Source organism: Channa argus, chromosome 14, assembly GCF_033026475.1.
Source record: "Channa argus isolate prfri chromosome 14, Channa argus male v1.0, whole genome shotgun sequence".
NCBI lineage: Eukaryota > Metazoa > Chordata > Actinopteri > Anabantiformes > Channidae > Channa > Channa argus.
This window is the reverse complement of record NC_090210.1, coordinates 17,172,846-17,192,588: the sequence shown is the minus strand read 5'-3', so window position 1 is coordinate 17,192,588 and position 19,743 is coordinate 17,172,846. Positions and strand designations below refer to the sequence as shown.

Genomic DNA, 19,743 nt, shown 5'->3' with positions numbered 1-19,743 from the left:
TTAATACACACTGACCTTGTGATGGAGGCGTGTATTTTTTTGAGTTCATATCTTGAGCTACTTGAGTGGCTGCTTTGCTGAAATAAGAAAAAGGCCACAATTACTCACTTTCCCCACTCAAATGACAAACAGGACCATCTTTAAAAGTTACAATTTCAGTGGCTTGGTCATGAATATTATATACAATCTATAAAATAGTTTGCACTTTGTGACTGACTACTGTATCTACTTATATAAGACAGAGCTATATAAAGCTTACAGGGTAAATCCCTTGAAGTGATTCTGCACACACACAGTTCCCACTAAAGCCACATTTTCAAGATCCTGTAGATGGGGTTCTGCCACCCCAACTAGGTCAAGCTAAACTTGGAAGAGTGTAGTGCATTGTTATGCCTGCCAGACTGATTAGTGTAAAGATATTCTAGTGACTGACCAAAAGTTGATTTTATACCCTGCTTGGGAAGCTATGGGAAATGTATTAAAATGAACCGAAAAACATGTAAAATTGTTGGTATAATCCATTGAATTTTCAGAATGTTTGTGACACTTTAATCTGGGGGGATTCTTAAACTGTGTTTTATTGTTCTGCTCCTAGATTTTCTTTTAAATGTTATTAAGTTTCAAGACAGAACGTAGCTCATGAGAAGCCCCAGGTGCACCGTGTCAGATTGTGGTAGTTACAGTAACTCTGCTATCAGACTCACGGGCTTGATATGGATCTAAGGATGAAATTGCTGAAATTTACTTTAACATAGCTCTAATATTTATGTTAAAATATTTAATCCAAACAATTAGTTATTATTGTGCCTTTTAAAAAAAGCTTTCCAGTAACATTGAAGCTAAAACTGATGTTAAACAGTGATCACATTGTTTGGCTGAATACATACATGCAGGCTTGCAGAGAGTACAGTGAATACAGCTACTCTAATATCCCTTGCTGCCCGTGATATTTTGCGTTTGAACTGGCAAAACGAAGGTCAATGCTGGATAAAAATAAGTAATTTCACCTGCATGTTTTCTTACATGGCTATGTTAATGAACAAAATAAAAATAAATAAAACTAAATTAATTAGCATCAGGTTGTATCAACTGGGAGCTCAGCTAATTTTTTCCAGCTCATTCCAGTCATGTTTGTTTTAATTTGTGTGACCCTTATCACACGGATTTCATCTTTCTAGCCAAAATGTAGCTTCATCTGTGGATGTTGTGAATGATGTTTTGCTGAATATGTGCTGCACCAGTAGAGATTAATATTTGGATGACAAAGACAACGCAGGAGAGTACATTAGGTTTTTGCGCTATTAAAATCCAGCTCTGTAGTGAATCAAGTGTAAGGAGCAGTGTAATGTACACACTTGGCTAAAGCCTTGGCAGCTTTCCTCGCCTGGACTTCTCTTCTGATGAGGATGGTTTCCAGATTGACTGGACTTGGGATGAAGCCCACCACACCATCCTCCTTCACCGGCCGACCAATCCACCACTCATTGTTAAATTTCTGTACATTGAAAAGAAAAGAGAAAATTTCTGCCATATTTTTTTCCTCTGATATTGTGAATTTCATCACCGAGATTATCGCCGTTTGTGTCAATGCTATTTACTCTAGTGTGTATCCACCTGCACCTTAATTTAAATCAAACTGTCAATCAGATTCAATGCCAAGTAATAACTTCACCTGAATGTAATCTATTGATGCGTATGATTGTTTCAAACCTCTTTGACATGTAGGAAGTCTCTGGCCTCAAAAGTAACAGCCTGGCCTGGTACGGGGATGTTGTCGTCATCCGCGGGAGTGTAAGAGAAGTTGCAACGCACAGCGAATGCCACAGGCTTGTACTGGGGACACGGGACACAGTGTGCAGAATAACCAACATGTAATCATGTCAGGGTTGGATATATCTTAATCCACACAGTCACAAGCACAATTATTCACATTAAATTTGGTCCAAGCATTATTAAGAGCTTTTAACCTGATAATTTTGCTGTAAACAGTTGAAATAAAAGTTCTGTGCTCTGGTCAGTCGGGGAGGATTTTACAGTGCTAGTGGCAGGTAACAGATGCGACGTACCTACAGATAATGGAATCTTTTCATAGGAGTTATAAACTAACAGACTAAATCAGGTTAAAAACTGATTGCAGTTTTTAATTATTTTTATTCTAAAATATTTACTTTATATACAGGTCTTAGATGTGTTCTGCAACTGGACCAGACAATCCAACATAAAATGTGCAGTAAGCGTTCAGTGTCAGGGTTGTGATATACATTACTAGAACTACTCAAACCACTAGAACCAGTCAAAATGTCTGCTAAGAAAAGGACAAATTGCATCTCTCTCTTTGCTGCACAGCAGCTACTGTCTGCCTCCTCCTGACTGAGTGCCTGTTGCTGTAATCCCATCAGAGTCAAATGTCAGTAGCATGCCGATCAAGCTGCTAATTACACCACTCTGGGAAGATGAGGCTGTGGGAGAAGCTGTGGGGTCAGCAGGGGACAGGTAGTGTGTTTGCCACTTTAATTACAAAGCGCCACTGGTGGCACATTAACTCTGTGGAGGAAGATTTAATTCAATAATCGATGGGACATGTTGTGACTTAAAAAGGCAAACACAGGTGAAGAGTTAGATATAATGGATATCAAAATCTCACAGCTGATATCAAACTCACCTTCGATAGTTATCTATTTATCTAAGACATACAGCAAACAGTCATGCTACATAAACTGTAAATGATGGCTATCTCTAAAAGATGAAATCTCTTTTTTGAATGCTTTTTGGGAACAGAAATGGTTTTAACACTTCACCTCTTATTTTTAATTTTCATATTTCTTTTTTGTATTTTTCGTGACCCACCAAGTCCACTCACTGGACCTAACACATACGATAATTAATACATTTTCCTATAAAACAAAAATAAAAAATATTTTAACAATTTACAGCAAGCCTGTAACATGGTAACATAGAATTTGTGCAATCGCTTTGGTTATATGTTCTGATATCTAAGTCTCCCTTTTTACTGTTTTTACTACTTAAAGCAAATCCTTTAAACAAGACATCCCTGTCAAAAGTGTAAAACTTTGGCAACCTCTTGCCTTTTTCAAGCAGTTTAAGCAAAGGCTGAATGCACTGGTATAAGCAATGGTAAAAATGTTCCAGAGTTTTAAATTAAGGAATGAACTCGACTTAAATGGCACAATGTCTATACATATAACAGTTAACTGAAGAAGGTGTCCGAATTAATTTTCACTGAATCAGCAATAATCCAATAATCATGCACATAAAGGGGTGAAATGGATGAAGACTGCACTGAGTCAATTAAAAAGCTAACTATTACTAGACTAATCCAACATCTAATGTCTGTGTTTGCTGTCTGTGATGTAATCATCTCCTTGTGAGCAGCTTCTCTGAAAAGCGAATCCATGAGGGGCCGCTGTGGGTCAAGTCAGGTGAGACCATGATGTGTCAGAACATTGAGAACAGTCAGAAAGTACCTTGGCCTTCTCCAGCTGCACCTGGGCGTTTCTTTCTTCAACAGCATCTGAGTCCTGACGCTCTCCCTGCAGGAGACAAACAGAATATTCATGGATTTTGAAACATTTTTTTGGACTAATGTAATTATTGTGCAATGCAGAATGCAGTGCAGCCTGTTCTTTAAGAGATGTGGATTAATTATGATTTAATTAAATCAAAAGAAATGAAGGAGAAAAATGGAGGAGGAAGTGAAAAAGGTTAAACAACTAAATTAGTCTGATAAATGATCCACATATATTATCAATGTATTGTATTATGTGGAGCTGCACGAGTCGATTAATCAGCAGACTTATTTGATAATTTGTTCTTAAGAACATAATCAAGGTCTGACAAAATAAGACATCTGGAGACATCATGGACACTGGAAATTTTGTATTTTTAATAGTAAGACTAGTAGGCCTTAATCAAAAATACTCATCAGTTCCAGGCCAATGAAGTTGGAATCACTTAATTTATGAAGTCATTCTATGTAACCATAACCACCTTATTTAACATCACTATGATCTCAAAACACTTGACAATAAAAATAACAGAAACATGTCAGAAGTAGTCACAGCACATTAAAGAATGATCCTGTGATCATTACTAAAATTCTGAATATTAAGACTGATTGTTCACTATGTAGTAATAACCTATGAGGACACCTTAAAGAAATCCAATCTCAATCAAAAGTAAAAAGCTTTAACATATCGAAAGTCAAACTTATTTTGTCTAAATTCATACAAACACCTCTTTACAAATGTCCTTTAATCCCAGCAAGAATTCAAACTCTTTTACACTGTTGCATTTTTTTCTCTCTTCCTTTTCCCAGAAGCATCATGTCTTTAAGTGTCAAGAAATGTTGCAGCACAGCTCTCCTGGGACACTCAGGTTTATGTGCCATGTGTCCCAGAGATTAGATTGTCCCCTCAATGACATGGTAATTAATGCCCTCTGTCATAGCCAGGAGGTGGCACAGCCCCCAGCGTCAATCTGGCACTCAAGACACACTCTTGCATCCCAGAGTCACAAATCAGCTCTTTGGTTGTCAGTCTGCTCAGTCTGGTGCAGAGCTACTGTGTCCACATCTTCAACCAGCTCTTCTTTACACCACCACCAGTGTCTGACCTCCATCTGCAGTTACTTCTGTTCTGAAAATCTGACTCCCCTTCACATATAATTAAGTGTTGCTGGATTCTATTAGTCAAAGACTCCATTAAATTCTCGTGCTCAGTAAGACATGAAGTTACATTTAATCTCCTTTTGAACATATACTTCCTTGTTTCTCTCTTGAATTATGAACCATTTATGACACTGAAATACAAATTAGAACCTATTGTAGGTCTGTTATCCTTGCATTCAACAAATATTTTAGTAGCTTAGACCTAAACAGAAGTGAGAGGCAGCACAACTCCATCCACCCCAACCTTCTTAAAAAATGAGAACTTCACATCTATCAGTAACAACTCTCAGACAGTAATACTTTACCTCGATTCAAAAACACATCTCACAAGGATTATTAGAATATAAATGTTGTTCACTGAGTGATTATGAATGTCAGTCCAGACTGAGTTCACTGTTCGAAACCCGTGCTTAACCAGCAGAGACGGTCATCCCTTTGGCTCTCCTTCAGCTTGCCACCCAATGTTACCCTCCATGTTATTCCAAATGAACACACACTATGCTGTCTAATGCTAGAGAGATGCTCTGGCTTTGACAATGATGGATTATGCAGCATGTCTTTACTATAGTTGATGTGGACATGTCTTCTATTCAAAAAAGGCTCTGATTTAATAGAATGTATTGGGTGAAAAGTTTGAAAGAGAGCTGCAGGTAGGGAGGACGGATGTGAGAAAGGTGAAAGAAAAAGGAATGTGCTGGGAAAGTAAAACGAGAAAACATGCTAAATGAAGAATTCACATAAGTTGGAACATCTCATTTGTCAGCCGAAAGCCATTTTAAGGCTGAATGTGTCACATTTGTGTATTAAGGGTGGACTCAAGTGCAACATGATGAGAGGGAGTGTGGCAGAGAAAGTAAACCACGTTACCCAAATACAAGGAAAGAAAAGACAACTGAAGACTAACAAAAACTCACTCCAAACGGAGGACAAAAGCTAGCAGGATTACAGCAGGGTAAGGTACATAAAGACAAAAATCTAACGAGGGCATAGACACACAAGGGATTAACCAAGCGCAGAGCTGGTAAACTAAAGAATCCGAATAGGAAATTAACACGAACCAGAACGATGAAGCAAAGACTATGGAGAAGACACAAAAACATAAACCAGGACTACAGAAACTAAAAAAATTACAACATTTATGCAAAAGTCAGGACCAAATAATCGGGTAACAGTGTCCACGAATAAAAAAGAGGCAGAATCAGGAACTGAGCAGACAACAGGGAGAAAAGATGAGAATCTGGCACGGAGTGAATCCTGCTGGGGGTTTAAAAAGATCAGGGGCACAGGTGAAAACAATTATAATGAATGAGGTGTCTGAAGTGGCCAAAATCACTATAGTAGAGGAAGTTGTGGAGAGCGGCTACAAAATAAAAGTTCAGAACAGGAAGTGAAGACTGTTAATGAGACAACCTGAAATTCAGATCATGACAGAATCAACACAAACTGCACAGATTAACCATTTGGTTACATTTGTCTCAGGCACAACCAGAGTGGTAGAAGTACACAAAGTTAATACTCAACTTAAAGTGCAAGTATTTACCAAAACAAGTACCCCACCAAAAGTACCACTTCAAATCTAAGACAGCGGAAGAAAGTCCAGTGTGACAAGGTTATTGAGGTCATCAGTGCTGTACAAACTGAGCTAAAAGTATCACTAAAAAACAGACAAAGTAAACTGCTCAGAACCCCAAAAATAAATTCATATGTCTTAAAAACACTATAGGAAAATGCATTTGAGAATTAATAAAATGACATAGCAGCAAATAGGGCCTCAAATATTGTGACAAAAAAGGGATGAGGACATAATATATCAAAGGGCGTGGCAGCGTTGATGGTTTAATTACAGAGTACAGAAAGTATGGAGTATGCAGGGGAGAAATTTTCAAGACAGACAAATCAACATGATGAGGACAGCATAAAAGAGGAGGAGGAACCAAATCTCCCTGGGGCAGAATTATGGCCAGGCAGGGCTTTTTGTTTACCCATGGCTGGTGTAGACATCTGTTCGCACAGCAACCACCTCTCCTGAAAGCTAATGTCACCCAGCCAATAGTACAAAGGCCCCGGCTGAATTATTGAATAACGTTGAGCTCACTACTGCAGAGGAGACGCTTACTTTTGGGGATAAGGAAAGCAAAAATGACTATGGTAAATACCTTATTTTGCCCAAACAGCTTCATCATTTACATCGTACAAATTGTTAAGTGGTGGTCTGAGTCATGAAAACTAAAGTTTACACATCTGATAATTATAAAGACAGCTGACAAAGTTAATTGTTTGATTCGATTGATAAACTCTTGGTTTATCTCTTCTAAAAACAAACATGCCATATATCGGATTTGAGCTGTCTTTGAATACATTACCTTCTAATTGGTCACCCTTAAGTGATATTTTACTTATTTTAAAATAGTAAAAATGTAATTGGCAAATTACCTAGTACTAGAAATAATGATACACTGCAACATACCAATTAAATTGCATAAGAGCATGTATTGAATTATTTAAGTATTTATTCTAATAGGTCACATCCTTTCTAAATGTCTAGTATGGTTCCTGCTGTAAGTGACATACTGATTCAGTCTTTATCTCAAACTCTCTCTTAATTCATGCCTTCATCTCCACCAACAGCCTTCCATCGGCGCATCCTTCCTAGCCCATTAACATGATTACATGTCTGTGTGTGGAAGGAAGGTGGAGGACAAAGATGACGTGCTCAAGTAAAGCTGCATTCTCCCCCCTGAAGGTGACTCCCTTCCTGCTCAAAAGCGTTTACACAGCTATTTCGGCACGCGTCATGGGAGTGCATTAGGAAAGGATCTTCTGATTGGGGAGATGGACTCCATCCCCAAACTGAAATAATCAAAGCCACTGAGTCACCGGGAGCCAGCTGGCTGGCCTGGAGCACTGAAATAGCCCAGAGGAAAAAACTGTACTCTGTACCTGGACATAAGAATATTTATATTCAGATACATTTTCAGCTGTTTGTTGCTGTTCTAAACAAATAACAAGGTAACTGATGACAAAATGTCACGTAATAAATAGTTCAGGGTCGCCACAGCGGATCATTGTCTGCATGTGGATTTGGCACAGTTTTTACACCAGATGCCCTTCCTGACCCAACCCTCCCCAATTTCTACCCGGCTTGGACCAGCACTGCACAGCTGGGGAGGGGAATGGGCTGTTAGGGGTTCAGTGTCTTGCCCAGAGACACTTCGACATATAGCCAGGGCTGGGGATCAAACCACTGACCCTGTGGTCCGTGGACAACCACCTTTACCAACTGAGCTACCAGTGCTAGTTTTGGTTATTCGTTTCGTCTCTTAGTCTGTCTCGGTTTAGACACTTTGTTCAGTATTTTGTTTATCCCCGTCTGTCAGTCTTGTTAAGTATTTAACTTAGTTGTTCATTTATCCCTGTCTGTTCACCCCCGTATAAGTGTTTGGTTAAACTGTTTTCTGGTTGTGATTGATCCCCATATGAATGCACTGTGTTTGCCCTCTAGTTTAGTCCTGGATGTTTTTGTAGCTGTGCACCCTTCTTGGCTAAATCTTATTACTAATTATTAGTTTTCTCATTTCTGTTTCCACTATTTAGTTACCAATCCACTGTTTTTTTGCCTAGTATTGTTAGCTCAGTGAGTGTTCGCTTCGTCCCTGTGTTGTTGACAGCAACGCATTTCAAAAAAGTTGGAAGAGGGGCAACAAAAGGCTGGAATAGTAAAAATGGAGATGCATTTCAGAGAGGCAGAGCTTCTCAAATGCAAATATGGGTAGAGGGTCACCAATCTGTGTCTAAAAATTGTGCAACAATTTCAGAAAAATGTTCCTGAACATACATTTGAGAAGACAAAATTTCAGTTTTAACATCTGATATGTTAATGTTCTATTGTGAATATAATATGTGTTGATGAGATTTGCAAATCATTGCATTTGCATTTTTTATTTACATTTTACACCCACCTTTTTTGGAACTGGGATTGTACTTCTACCACCTTTCCATGTATCACATTTAGCTGTATATGAGGCTGTGCAGCTACAGACTGCTCAGAGTGACCATGCTGACCTTTGTCCTCCATCACATTAGCCCACCAGTGGTAACGTTGTGGCTTATCTGAGTAAACCAAAAAGTTACTTAAATTCACCTTCAACCTGGCCAGAATTTCTGCTTTTCTAATTTCTGACTCCATCCATCTTCATTTGGCTCAATTTGACAAAATCCAGAGCTTAATGCTAATAGCAATTATCCACTGCATCCTATAGCATACACTTGTTCTCCTAAAGATACCCTTCCTGCTGCACACTGGCTCAACACATGGGGAGTTGTTTCCATGACAACCACCGAGCAAAATATGCAACCTCAACATAAATAACTCCCACTGATTAAAATACTTTTCCTGTTGTTACTTGAACGCCGCGATCTTTAGAGAAATACACATTACATTCGGTCCAACTCTTCTCACATTTTCTCATTCACACTTTTACCAGTCCCTGCATCTTTAGGCTGAGTGTAAACTCAGTGATGAGCAATACAATGAGACTGATGATGATCGTAAGTTAGTGTCATCAATGTAAAGTTTAATAAGGAAAACCTCATGTTCCACCTTTCTGCACTGTGGGTTTTTACACTCCTAAGGTATCTCTTCACTTACAATCCTGATGTTACCATACCTGATGAACCACCTTTTTGTGTATGTTACTTGAGCTAATCATTTTCTCATCTGTATAGTGGACAGAATTACACCCTCGGCGTGCATGAATTTAAACCCTCTCACAGGAAATGTAAACAGGTGTAAAGAAGTTACGTTTTTATCTCCAAGTGTTAAGTGAAATCCACACCGGGCTCACTGAACATGCTTACAGCATCTGAGCGGTACATCACGGGAGTGAAATAAATGAGTAACCACACACACAAGTTCATGCAAAGTAGATAAAAGCATGAACAAACAACGTAAATACTGTGTGTATTTCAAGGAGACAAAGAAACTGGAGGGAAGAGCATCTAATAATATATGAGCATCATATGCATCTTCACACTCAGCACTGCAGTTTCCTGCACCTGGCTGGCTGCTGCATCAGTGCTGCCATTATCTTTGTCTCATTTGATACAGAGAAAACAAGTAGAGTAAAAAGTTTCCACCTGGCTACGCAGCAGCTCCAATGTGAGAGATCTAAGTACACCTATAGTAACGTGAAGGAACAGCTTTGCAAAGAACAGCGGCTGACCAGTACAGAATGACATTTCTGAGCTGCTGATCTAAAACCAGTGTCAAATGATTGCTCCAGCTCAGGACAGACGATATGATTAAAACTAACAACATGTGAGAATAAGGACTGATTTGTAGCCGGCTTTATTCAAAATACTTTGCTTGCTCACTCAGTTTGTCGCATCAGTTGATGCAGTGTTTGCACCAATTGCAGCTGCTTTTAAGAACAGCCAGTTTTTACTGAATATTCTTCATAGGTCAAAAGTATTGGTGAAATAAATCAGTGTGTGTTCAAACTCTTTAGCAAGTAGATGTGCTAGTTTTGTGTGATCTAGTAAAAGATTTCTGATGAGAAAAGATGTTCACAAACATGTTCTTGATCAGAAGCTTCAATAAAACTGTAGCAGTGAACTTCAGTTGTGAGCCATGCATCAAAAAAGACAGAAACAGGGCCTGCTTCCCATAAAACCTTCAGTACAGTTCATTGTTGTATGTAGAGCAGGTCACTAATCTAATTGTGACTAATTTCCTGTCGGCCCTCCAATGAGCTGCTGGCATGGAGCCCAGGTGACTACAGATTTCTCATTTTCGTCTCTTGTTTTGGTTCTGCTGAGGAACAGTAGGATTACACAACTTCAAACCCTCTTGCATTTAGCTCCTGTTCATTTACTTTGATGTTATATTGCTCTGATAATGTCTTTGCTACTGTATCTCTTGGTCATAATCAGCTCTGTGCGTTCCCATCCAGTTTTTTCCAAGCCCTGTCTCATCAGCTGCCCTGCATCATCTGTCTGAAGGAATCTGGCTCCATGTCCTCTGCTTGATGCTACCGTACAGCAGATATGGTCCGACTTGCACCACCACCTTTACTTTGGCACAATTGTCTGAGTGGAATTAAAAGCTGCATCATGGCCATTTAGATCAGAGAGCCAGCAAATCTGTACAGCACTAAATTTAACTCCGTCTTCCAGCTTCCAAGGAAACACTTGGTGGCTGTACGAGGCCACACCTGGTAGGGTGGGAATTGAACCTGTGGCCTTTTGTATCCCAACCCAATGTTCTACCCATTGAACCACCTGGACCCCGTATAACACATACAGCATGTAGTTCATGATAAAAAGTATGGAATATTTACTTCGGCCACACATCAGTTTTTGAAATGATAGTTCCTTGATTTGAGATGGTAGCAGTCTCATTTGATGGTACATAAATAGCTGCTCAAGCTATCATACAAGGGGTCTTGAATGTAGCATTGGGTGGAAAAATTATAATCTTCCCATTATAAGTTTCAAAAAGAGTAAAATATCTATCCCCTAACCACTTATCCTGTTCAGGGTCACAGGGGGCTGGAGCCTATCCCAGCTGTCATTGGGTGAGAGGCGAGGTACACCCTGGACAGGTCCCCAGTCCATCTCAGGGTTAACACAGAGAAACATACACAGACGGTCAACCATTCACACCCACATTCACGCCTACAGACAATTGGACAATTAATGCATATGGGAAAGGTTCATCCAGTTATTACCACGTATAAGACGAATGGGACCAGACCTTATTCTTAATGCCAAAATATTGAGTACCATCCATTTTCAACATCACAATACAATACAATACAATGTCATCATCATTTGTTAGGCAAAGACTCACAGCATCAAAGTCAAAATGGGGGAAAAAAAATAAAAAAATCAGTGTGGGGGTGGAGGAAGCAATGAGTTTTTGGCCTCCTGTCTCTCTCTCTCTCTGGGTCATGATTGTCTCTGAGTAAGGAGATTAAGATAGTATGCGTCAATCCAGGATTTAGAGGGAGAGAGACAAATGCGAACTCCTCACAGAGCGCCAACACGGCTGCTTGCACTGCGTGTGCTCGAGCGCCCTGACACTCATCAGATAGCGATATAATAGCTGCATTAATATTATCTATAGGACTTAATTTCTGGATTACTTTGCTCCTGTAAAATAGATGTAGATTATAGAAGATGTACAGTTCAGAGATGGCACGTCCTTCTGCTTCTCTGCATGGCAGAGTTATGATGCAACCTGATTAGTGGTGATAAAACGAGGGGTGTGTGTGTGTGTGTGTTATAAAAAAGAATTTTAGCAACCATTCCTGTTATAATCATTTTGTGCTTATTGCACTACGGCAATTATTCAGCTGTTCTGTGTTGCAGCATGAAAAGGTTTGTTGTGACAATCTTTGTGTTCTTTAAAAGCACATAAAACATATAAAGTAAGGAAAAACGAGAACAATTCAGCCATAAAATTGGAAAGTCATAATCTCAGACGAAACCTCTCTACAAAGTATTTTCCAGGAACTTTCCAGAACTTCATCCAGCACCAATTGCTCCACTTGCTGCCAGGTGTGTGGATGTAATGCCCCAGTAACAGCTACTAAGAGGCTTTTCCATTCCAAGTAACAGGTAGTGGGCCAGCACACAGTAGGTCAAGACAGTAGGCCATCCAGTCACTGGGAGGTTTCCTTAAGTCCCAGTTTGTGCCCGTCATGTGTTACACTGATTTCTTTAGACTTGCTATGGCTAACGTCATTTGGTTGTTTGATCCAAATGTTTGCATTCCATGTGTGTTTGTGGCCACTTGACGAATATAAGGGACGTGTGGCTCTTTGGCTGCTTAATGCGGCACCAGTCAGTAACTAACCACTTTCTGTTTGTCTGCCCGACACCAATGTGCAGTGTCTGTTTTTACAAACCTACAAATAAGAGTCATAACGTAGGCTGTGAATATAAATACTAGTTTTGCGTATTTAAAACTTCATTTGATGTGTTAAGTGAACACATCATAATAAGTCACACGAACTCAAGTAGGAACGACTCATGTTTATGTTTGGAAATGCCCTGCAAATACATGCAATTAAATTCAAATTTAAAAAAAAAACGTATTTAGATCACATTAATTGGAATGTGTTTCTGTTTATGGTACTGAAATCCTACAATAGCACTGGATAAGACTGGAATCATCTACTGGCATAATATAATGTGTCTAATTATGGCTGTTACAGTGTGGAAGGGAAACCTGACATCATCAACTGCTGCTGCTATAGTGCAAAATTCACACACGAATGAAGCCAATTGTGGCCTGAAATAACACAACAGCAAGTACATGGGAAATGCACAAATGAAATAAAAGCGATTTAAACCATGTGCTCTTTACAGGCCGCTGATTATGCAACTGTCTGTAAAGCCTGTGCTATTGAGCTGGACACATGACAGGATACATGCATGTGGAAATGCCTCTCTGTGCTCTGCGCATTGTTGCTGCTTTAGTGAGAGCAGCGTGGAAAGGCCTCACACAAGGATTAACGCCCAGTGGAACAGATGGCGCATTCTCCTAGTCACACACACGCACGCACGCACACACACATATTTCTATTCTTGTTAGGACTTTCGTTGACTTGATGCTCTTCTTAGCCCCAAACCTAAAACCAATTCTAACCATAAAACAAAGTATTAACCCCTCCAACTTGTCAGGACTGGAAACACGTCCTCACTTCGTCACAACTCGGTTACTATTTATACACTAGCTATAGGTAACAAATACAAGCGCGCGCGCACACACACATCCAAAAGACACAAGAATGTATATTTTTACCTTTTTCTTGGGCGGCATGTCAGTTAAAAACGCTCGGACTGTATTAACCAGTTCCAATTAACGTTCACCTGGCTCCAGTGAATGAGGCACCGATACGCACACGCATGCCATGAGGCTGGCTTCACTTCTAAAGACTTGGGTGGATGTATCCCGAGCATGTAAATGCAACAAATACACGGTGATTGTGCGCCTTTCCGTGCGTAAAGGTGAGATAGTTCCAAAATCCCGCGACGCACAGAACACCATCGGAGACACGATGAGTTCCGTGAAGGGTTTCACTTAGTAGTGCATGGTGAGTTCAGTGTAGTTACCCTTTCCTGGGTTCCGGGGTTATTAGAGGCTTATTTATCAATGCGGCTTCTGCACACAGCTCACGCTGTCCTCAAGGACCGAAGAACGCGTCCAAGCGCCGCGCTCGCCGTGACGCAAAGTTGTGTTGTTGACCAGAGCTCATTCCGACACGTGTAGAGTCTCTGCGTGTGTGTGTGTGTGGTTCAAATCAACTTCCTGGGGTTTGGCTGCAGAGTGTGGGAGTATTAAATGGTCTGGCTCCAAAATGGAAATTAAAAAGCCAGCACTACATAATTCCTTCATGTGCCCCAAATGCAGCATAAAACTACAGACAAACCCAATGTTCATCACTCAGCTCAGCACTCATCACTCATGCTGTTCTCATCTTTCCATATTTGTTTTCACAGATTGACTTGTTCTGTCCTTGAGTTACTTAACACTCTCAGGAAGTTAGCATGTGTTAAAAGACTAAGTCAGTGTTTTCCAACCTCCAAATCTCCTTCTATACTCTTTAGAATGAAATATTGTACTTTTTACACCACTGGCACTTATGAGACTTTATAGTTGTTTTATATCTTGAAGATCATGTTGTTAACAAGTCAGGAGAGTTCATCTATATTAAAAATCTGTTTTCACTTGACTTGTAACTTTTAATGTCATTTGTAAGCGTTCTGGAACCGGTCTCATTATTAAATATTCTTATTTATTTTATTATTTTTGGTATGTAGGGAAACTGTTGACTTTTACCTTGATGTGATGCATGTCTACACTGTAATATTCCTCAAAATAAAGAATCTGAATGTTTCCTACAACACCGTTCAAAGTCACTGGTCACTGGTCACTTTAACCCGGACAGACAGGCAGGGGGGCAACACAGAGAGTTACCAAAATCTGCAGTTTGAGGGGCAAGAGACACAAATATATAGTAAAGTAAAGTGCGTTATTTGCCATGGTGTCAGATAACTGAGAATGGAGACTGTGGACTGTGGTCTGAAGGCCAAGGCTGTGACAGTGTGGAGCAAAGAGCTGTGACACTGACCTCTGGGTCACACACACATCAGGACAGATACTACACATGGATGCATTTATAGTTTATGCACACACCTCAGCATCCTTATCAAAATCTCTGCTGGTTTAGAAAGAAAAGAAAGAATTCTTCTTATTCTCCAAAAGTTAACCCATGACCTGGGATTGAACCAGAATTGGGGCTTTATTAGTTCTGCTCCATGACACCTCAAATCTCCTCCAGCAAGAGTCAGGTCTCCTCCTGTGAGAACAAAACATGGATTCAAACAGGGGATCTTCTGGCCGTGAGACAGCAGCACTAACCACTCCTCCACCGTTTTCCCAAAGTAGGCAAACAGCATAAATTAATGAACAGAACTATGTCCAATTTATAATGCCCTCAGAACTAATCAATGCCATAAAGTGTGAGGTAACATATTTGGACTTACTGCTCGGAGTTGCTCTTGTAGGGTGACTGCAAATTTGTTTTTTAACCATAGTAATGAAAATTCAAATCATTAGAGCAAGGACAAAAACAGTTCGTTCCTTTTGAATTACGTCTGAATGCAGAAGAGCTCAGAAAAAAAGCTGATTTCAATTACTCCCACATCTATGATCTGACTTTCTTCGTAGTAGAAAAATCATCTACCAGAACATCCCAAGGTCGACTTACTTGCCTTTTTAGCATTTAACTGTATGACAAAATCTTCATCAGCAGATTGATTGTGCTCAAACATGATTAGGGAAGTACAGGAGGTTCTCATCATCACAAGTTTGAACCACAATTCTGAATCTTCAGTGGCCATAATCAGTGGGAACTAAGTAAACAATCTGCTGATGAAGACTTTGTGGTACAGCAGAAAGCTTCGCGGCAATAAACGAACTTGATTGTTTTTTCAAAACCATTTTCTGCTCCCTTTGCATCATCCACAGAGCCACTAAGAAAGCACACACCTCCCGTCTCTCTCCCTGATCACTCCCCCTACCCATACACAGCACATGTGTTCAAGTGCACATGTGCTGTCACGCATACATAAACATCTGTCCCTAAGCTTCTTACAACCTGAATGTGTCTGTCTGTTTGCTGTCGAGCCGGGGGCCAGCAGCGCAGGGCAGGGCAAGGCAGGGCAGGGCTGCCGGGGAAGGGATGGACAACACGCACAAATTGAGGCAAAGCTCCAGAGCATGGCCTTCGTCTCTGCCCTCTACTGTATTCACACAGCTAAACAACACACATCTGTCCTGACCTAAAGAAAAAGACACATTTTCAGTAGTGGTCAGAAAAGGAATGAATATTTAATTTCATTTAACTGCAGTCGTGTAAACTCGGCAGACATAAGCTCCTCCCAGTTCCCGCTCATTGATTGAAGGATAAGCATGACCATTTGGTGATAGTCTCTCCTTGTTAGCGCTCCTTTATTTTTCAGCTGGCTGGGTAAGGCAGCCGGGCGTAGAGCACAAAGGGCTTTAGGATGCTTCTGACCGCACAGCTGTTTAACACAAAAAGACAGATGTGCAAAGAACTATAAAAGACAACGGTTTTAACTTTTCTGCTTTATCTCTGGGGTCCTGGATTAAGCCTTTAAAGTAAGCGCTTCATTTGTCTAAAAGCATTAAACCAAACTTTTGTAAGTTGAAATAACAAATTATATACAGTTGGTTTATCATGCGCACCAAATTCTCCCTTTAAAAATGTTTTATAGAGGTGTTGATTCAACTGTTAAAAGATGGGCAGATGTAACGGACATCAAAGAAACAAGACTATAGTCGGGTTAAATTGTTAGGGGCAAAAACAAGTTAAAGCTAAAAGCTAAGTACGACTGTGGTCCTCTAAAAGGGAAAATACGCAGCATTTGGGAACCTAGTGGGGTATAGCATGACACTCGTAATCAATCCTCAACTGTAGAACACCAAACGCTGACACTGTGTCGAAGCCATCTCATAGATACAGATGCAAAAGGCTGCATCCCCTTATTTTGAAATACTAAAAGAGCAAAACAGAATGTTTTTCCATCAACATAATATGAATGCCCATTCAGCAAGTACAAATGCTCCTTCATCAAAATAAACAAAGAGTGCAATAAATTCTGTTCTAGTTTTTCTTGTGTAATTATTTATTTTAACATTTCAAAACAAGGGGGTGCAAACTTTTGCACCCAACTGTATGTTCAAGGTACATCAGTTTGTGATGCATCATCTCTGATTGCTTACAAGGGTGAGTCTCCGTCAAAAACATTTAGAAGAAGTCATATCTGCACTGCTGTCAGTGCTGTTTTGTGTGTCACGGGAGGCGTCAACAGCAAATTAACTCCACATTAAGATAGAGAATAAAATATACGATTTAGATAACTGGTGTTTCAAATACTTTGCCCACTCCATCTAAACCCTGTGCAGCTTCGTGAAGGGAGGATTCAGTAGAAGACATGTATTTGAGTGCATCAGTTTTAGCCTGTGTTCCTAATTAAATGCCAACTGAGTGTAAATACAGCCAAAGATAACACATTTTGAAACAGGTTAAAGCAGCAGAAATGCAAACACACTCAAAATGAACTTAGCTCCCCACACCAACCTACCACAGAGGCAGTACTCACCCAGGAGACATTTTTGTTCTTGGATACTTTTGACATGGCTCGCAGGTGGAGAGACCAGGGGCCCAGCTTCCCCGTAAACCCAGTGTCCTCACACACACACACCCAGATCCCAGTCCACCTTTAGCAGCAGCAGCCCGCTCTGAGATTTCATTTCACATCCTACACTGTTTCCCCAGCAGTCCTCACCAGATTTACATCTGCCTGGAGTATCGCCCACCAATCACATGCTCCAAAAGTGACTCAAGAAAGACGAGGAGGAGTGGGAGTAAAAGGAAATAAAGATAGGAAAGCTCCAAAAATTCCCGTCAGAGGCCGAGATAGAACAGGCAGAAAAGTTCCTCCAGTTTTCTATTTGAATCACCCTCTTCCTCTTCCTGGACAGTGGGTGTCTAGTCTCTTCAGATTCATAACCTCTGTATGAATGTGCAGCCAAATATCTGGCTGATGCCCCGCCTCCACGATGCCAGAGGCTGGGGCCAGCAAATGGCCAATCCTGCTCTCCCAACATCTGGGTGAGGAGAGATTGAGACAGAAGGAGACGAGATGAAAGACGGGAGGAATGTGATGATAAATTTGAGAAGGGAGAAGGATGGTACAGCAGGAGCAGAGAGGAATCATGGAGTGGAGGAGGGAAGATGGTCAGACTGGAGGGGGCTGGTCAGTAGACATAGACTGAAAGATCCGTATCATTAGGCAATAAGAAAAAAAAATGTCACATTGAGCTGATTGATAAAAAGATAATTAGTTTCCCACAAAGATAAATATAAATACCTGGGCATTCATAATTTTGTATATTCTTTGCATTTGTTATTTTGTCCGACTGCTTTTGATTGTAATTGCGCTGCTGAGCTCCACAACAGAAGGACTGACAGAATAAGAGATTGATGGTATTATGGAGGACAGTCTCTCTCTGCCCATCCCAAACTCAGCTTTAACAGGCTCCCATCCTGAGTCACACTGACACAGATACAGTGCATTCTCAGCAATGTTGGTTTAAAAATATAATACGCTCACATTTGTGTTGAAGACATAGTTTGGTGTTTAAGGAAAACCATTCATTGGTTATTACCCTGAGAGTACCTTAGTGTAAATAACTCCTCTCCTTCTAGAAAAGTGACTCTTCGATGCTGCACATTTTACTTTTACATTAGAAAAAGATTTGAGGGCGTCGGGAGACCGTTAAGATTGGCAGGGTGTCTTAGGAAACGGTTTGAAAATCCGATGCAAAGGAGAACAGAGCTATTTACAGTAGACGAGTCGGGCCGAAGCTCTTTGCAGTGAGTTTATGACATGTTGATGTTTAGCTTTGGATGGAATTCAAACTTACTTTCTTTACAGTGAACAGGCCTCCAAACTTTAGAGGCTTGTGTGACATAAACACCCATTTCAATCAAATCCTTATTCCTTTAAAATCTCTCTCACTACAGTACAACCATATGCAGTTTTTTAATGTGGAGAAAGTGTACAGGGATCAGTGTGTATGTATGGTTGCATTAAGCGCTGGTTAAGTGAATGGTTCGGTGACCACTTTACATCGCTGTCTACCAAAGCACAACAGCATCTCTCTGAATAGACAAAAGAAGTGTTTTTACTAAGTGATTCACTCCTCTCTTAAGTGTATTTATATTCCAGCTTCAGTTAAGACACTGTCTCACATGTCATTTTGATTGTTCTAGCCAGATGGTTTATTTTATTCACAATTTTAAAACAATTATAACTCCTCTTTAACCCTGTAAAGTGCATCTTTGAGGGAAACAAAACAGGTGAACACAAGCAGGCCAGAAAAGCTTTTCTTTTGGTCTCATGCAGAAACTCTTCTGCGATCAATTCCCTCCCTGCGGGTGAAGTAGAAAATAGCAATGTGAGCATCGAGTGTGGATGCAAGTCAATACAGACCACATCCTGCAGCATGTTTACCTAATCCACAGGGTTTTGATTCGGGGCTAAAATCAATGTCAACCTTGCTCTGGATGGATCTGTGGTCCTGATTGATGCAGCTCCACTAAAGTGGACAACAAGAGGAAAGAAATCACAGCAACCTCTGCAATGGAAAAATAAATAAATAAGAGAATGTGTTTAACGATACATCGTTCACATTACTGAACATGGCGCCAAAACAAGTCCACTGAAACACAATCTAGAGTATGTAAAGGTACGTTCTTTGAATATTCTGGTCATAGTTTTCAGTGCTGTATCCTCTTTTTCACCTGTATTCTGTTCTCCAACAATTTAAGACTTGAGGCATGTGAAAGGGGTTGATTATAATCTGTTACAATCATCAGATTTTACTCAGTCTCAGTGAATGTGTAGAAAAGCCGGTAAAAAGGGAAATTCACTGTCACACAAAACTGAGTAAGTGA

The 19,743-nt window shown here is 40.2% G+C and overlaps 1 protein-coding gene across 3 annotated transcripts in view; it reads right to left on the bottom strand.

The window, feature by feature from the left end:
* Positions 1-19,743, bottom strand: part of cacnb2b (calcium channel, voltage-dependent, beta 2b) — a 29,521-nt gene that overhangs the window by 6,794 nt on the left and 2,984 nt on the right. Inside the window, exons 1-5 of one of the 3 annotated variants that reach the window (XM_067529015.1) lie at positions 17,384-17,661; positions 3,486-3,551; positions 1,711-1,833; positions 1,356-1,495; positions 16-77 (exon numbers count right to left, since the gene is read on the bottom strand). In XM_067529015.1, coding sequence (XP_067385116.1) covers positions 16-77; positions 1,356-1,495; positions 1,711-1,833; positions 3,486-3,551; positions 17,384-17,419 — 427 coding nt within the window. In that variant the 5' untranslated portion in view covers positions 17,420-17,661. Of the gene's footprint in view, positions 1-15; positions 78-1,355; positions 1,496-1,710; positions 1,834-3,485; positions 3,552-13,496; positions 13,982-17,383; positions 17,662-19,743 lie in introns of those variants that run through there. The other 2 variants (XM_067529017.1, XM_067529014.1) reach the window with 2 other exon arrangements.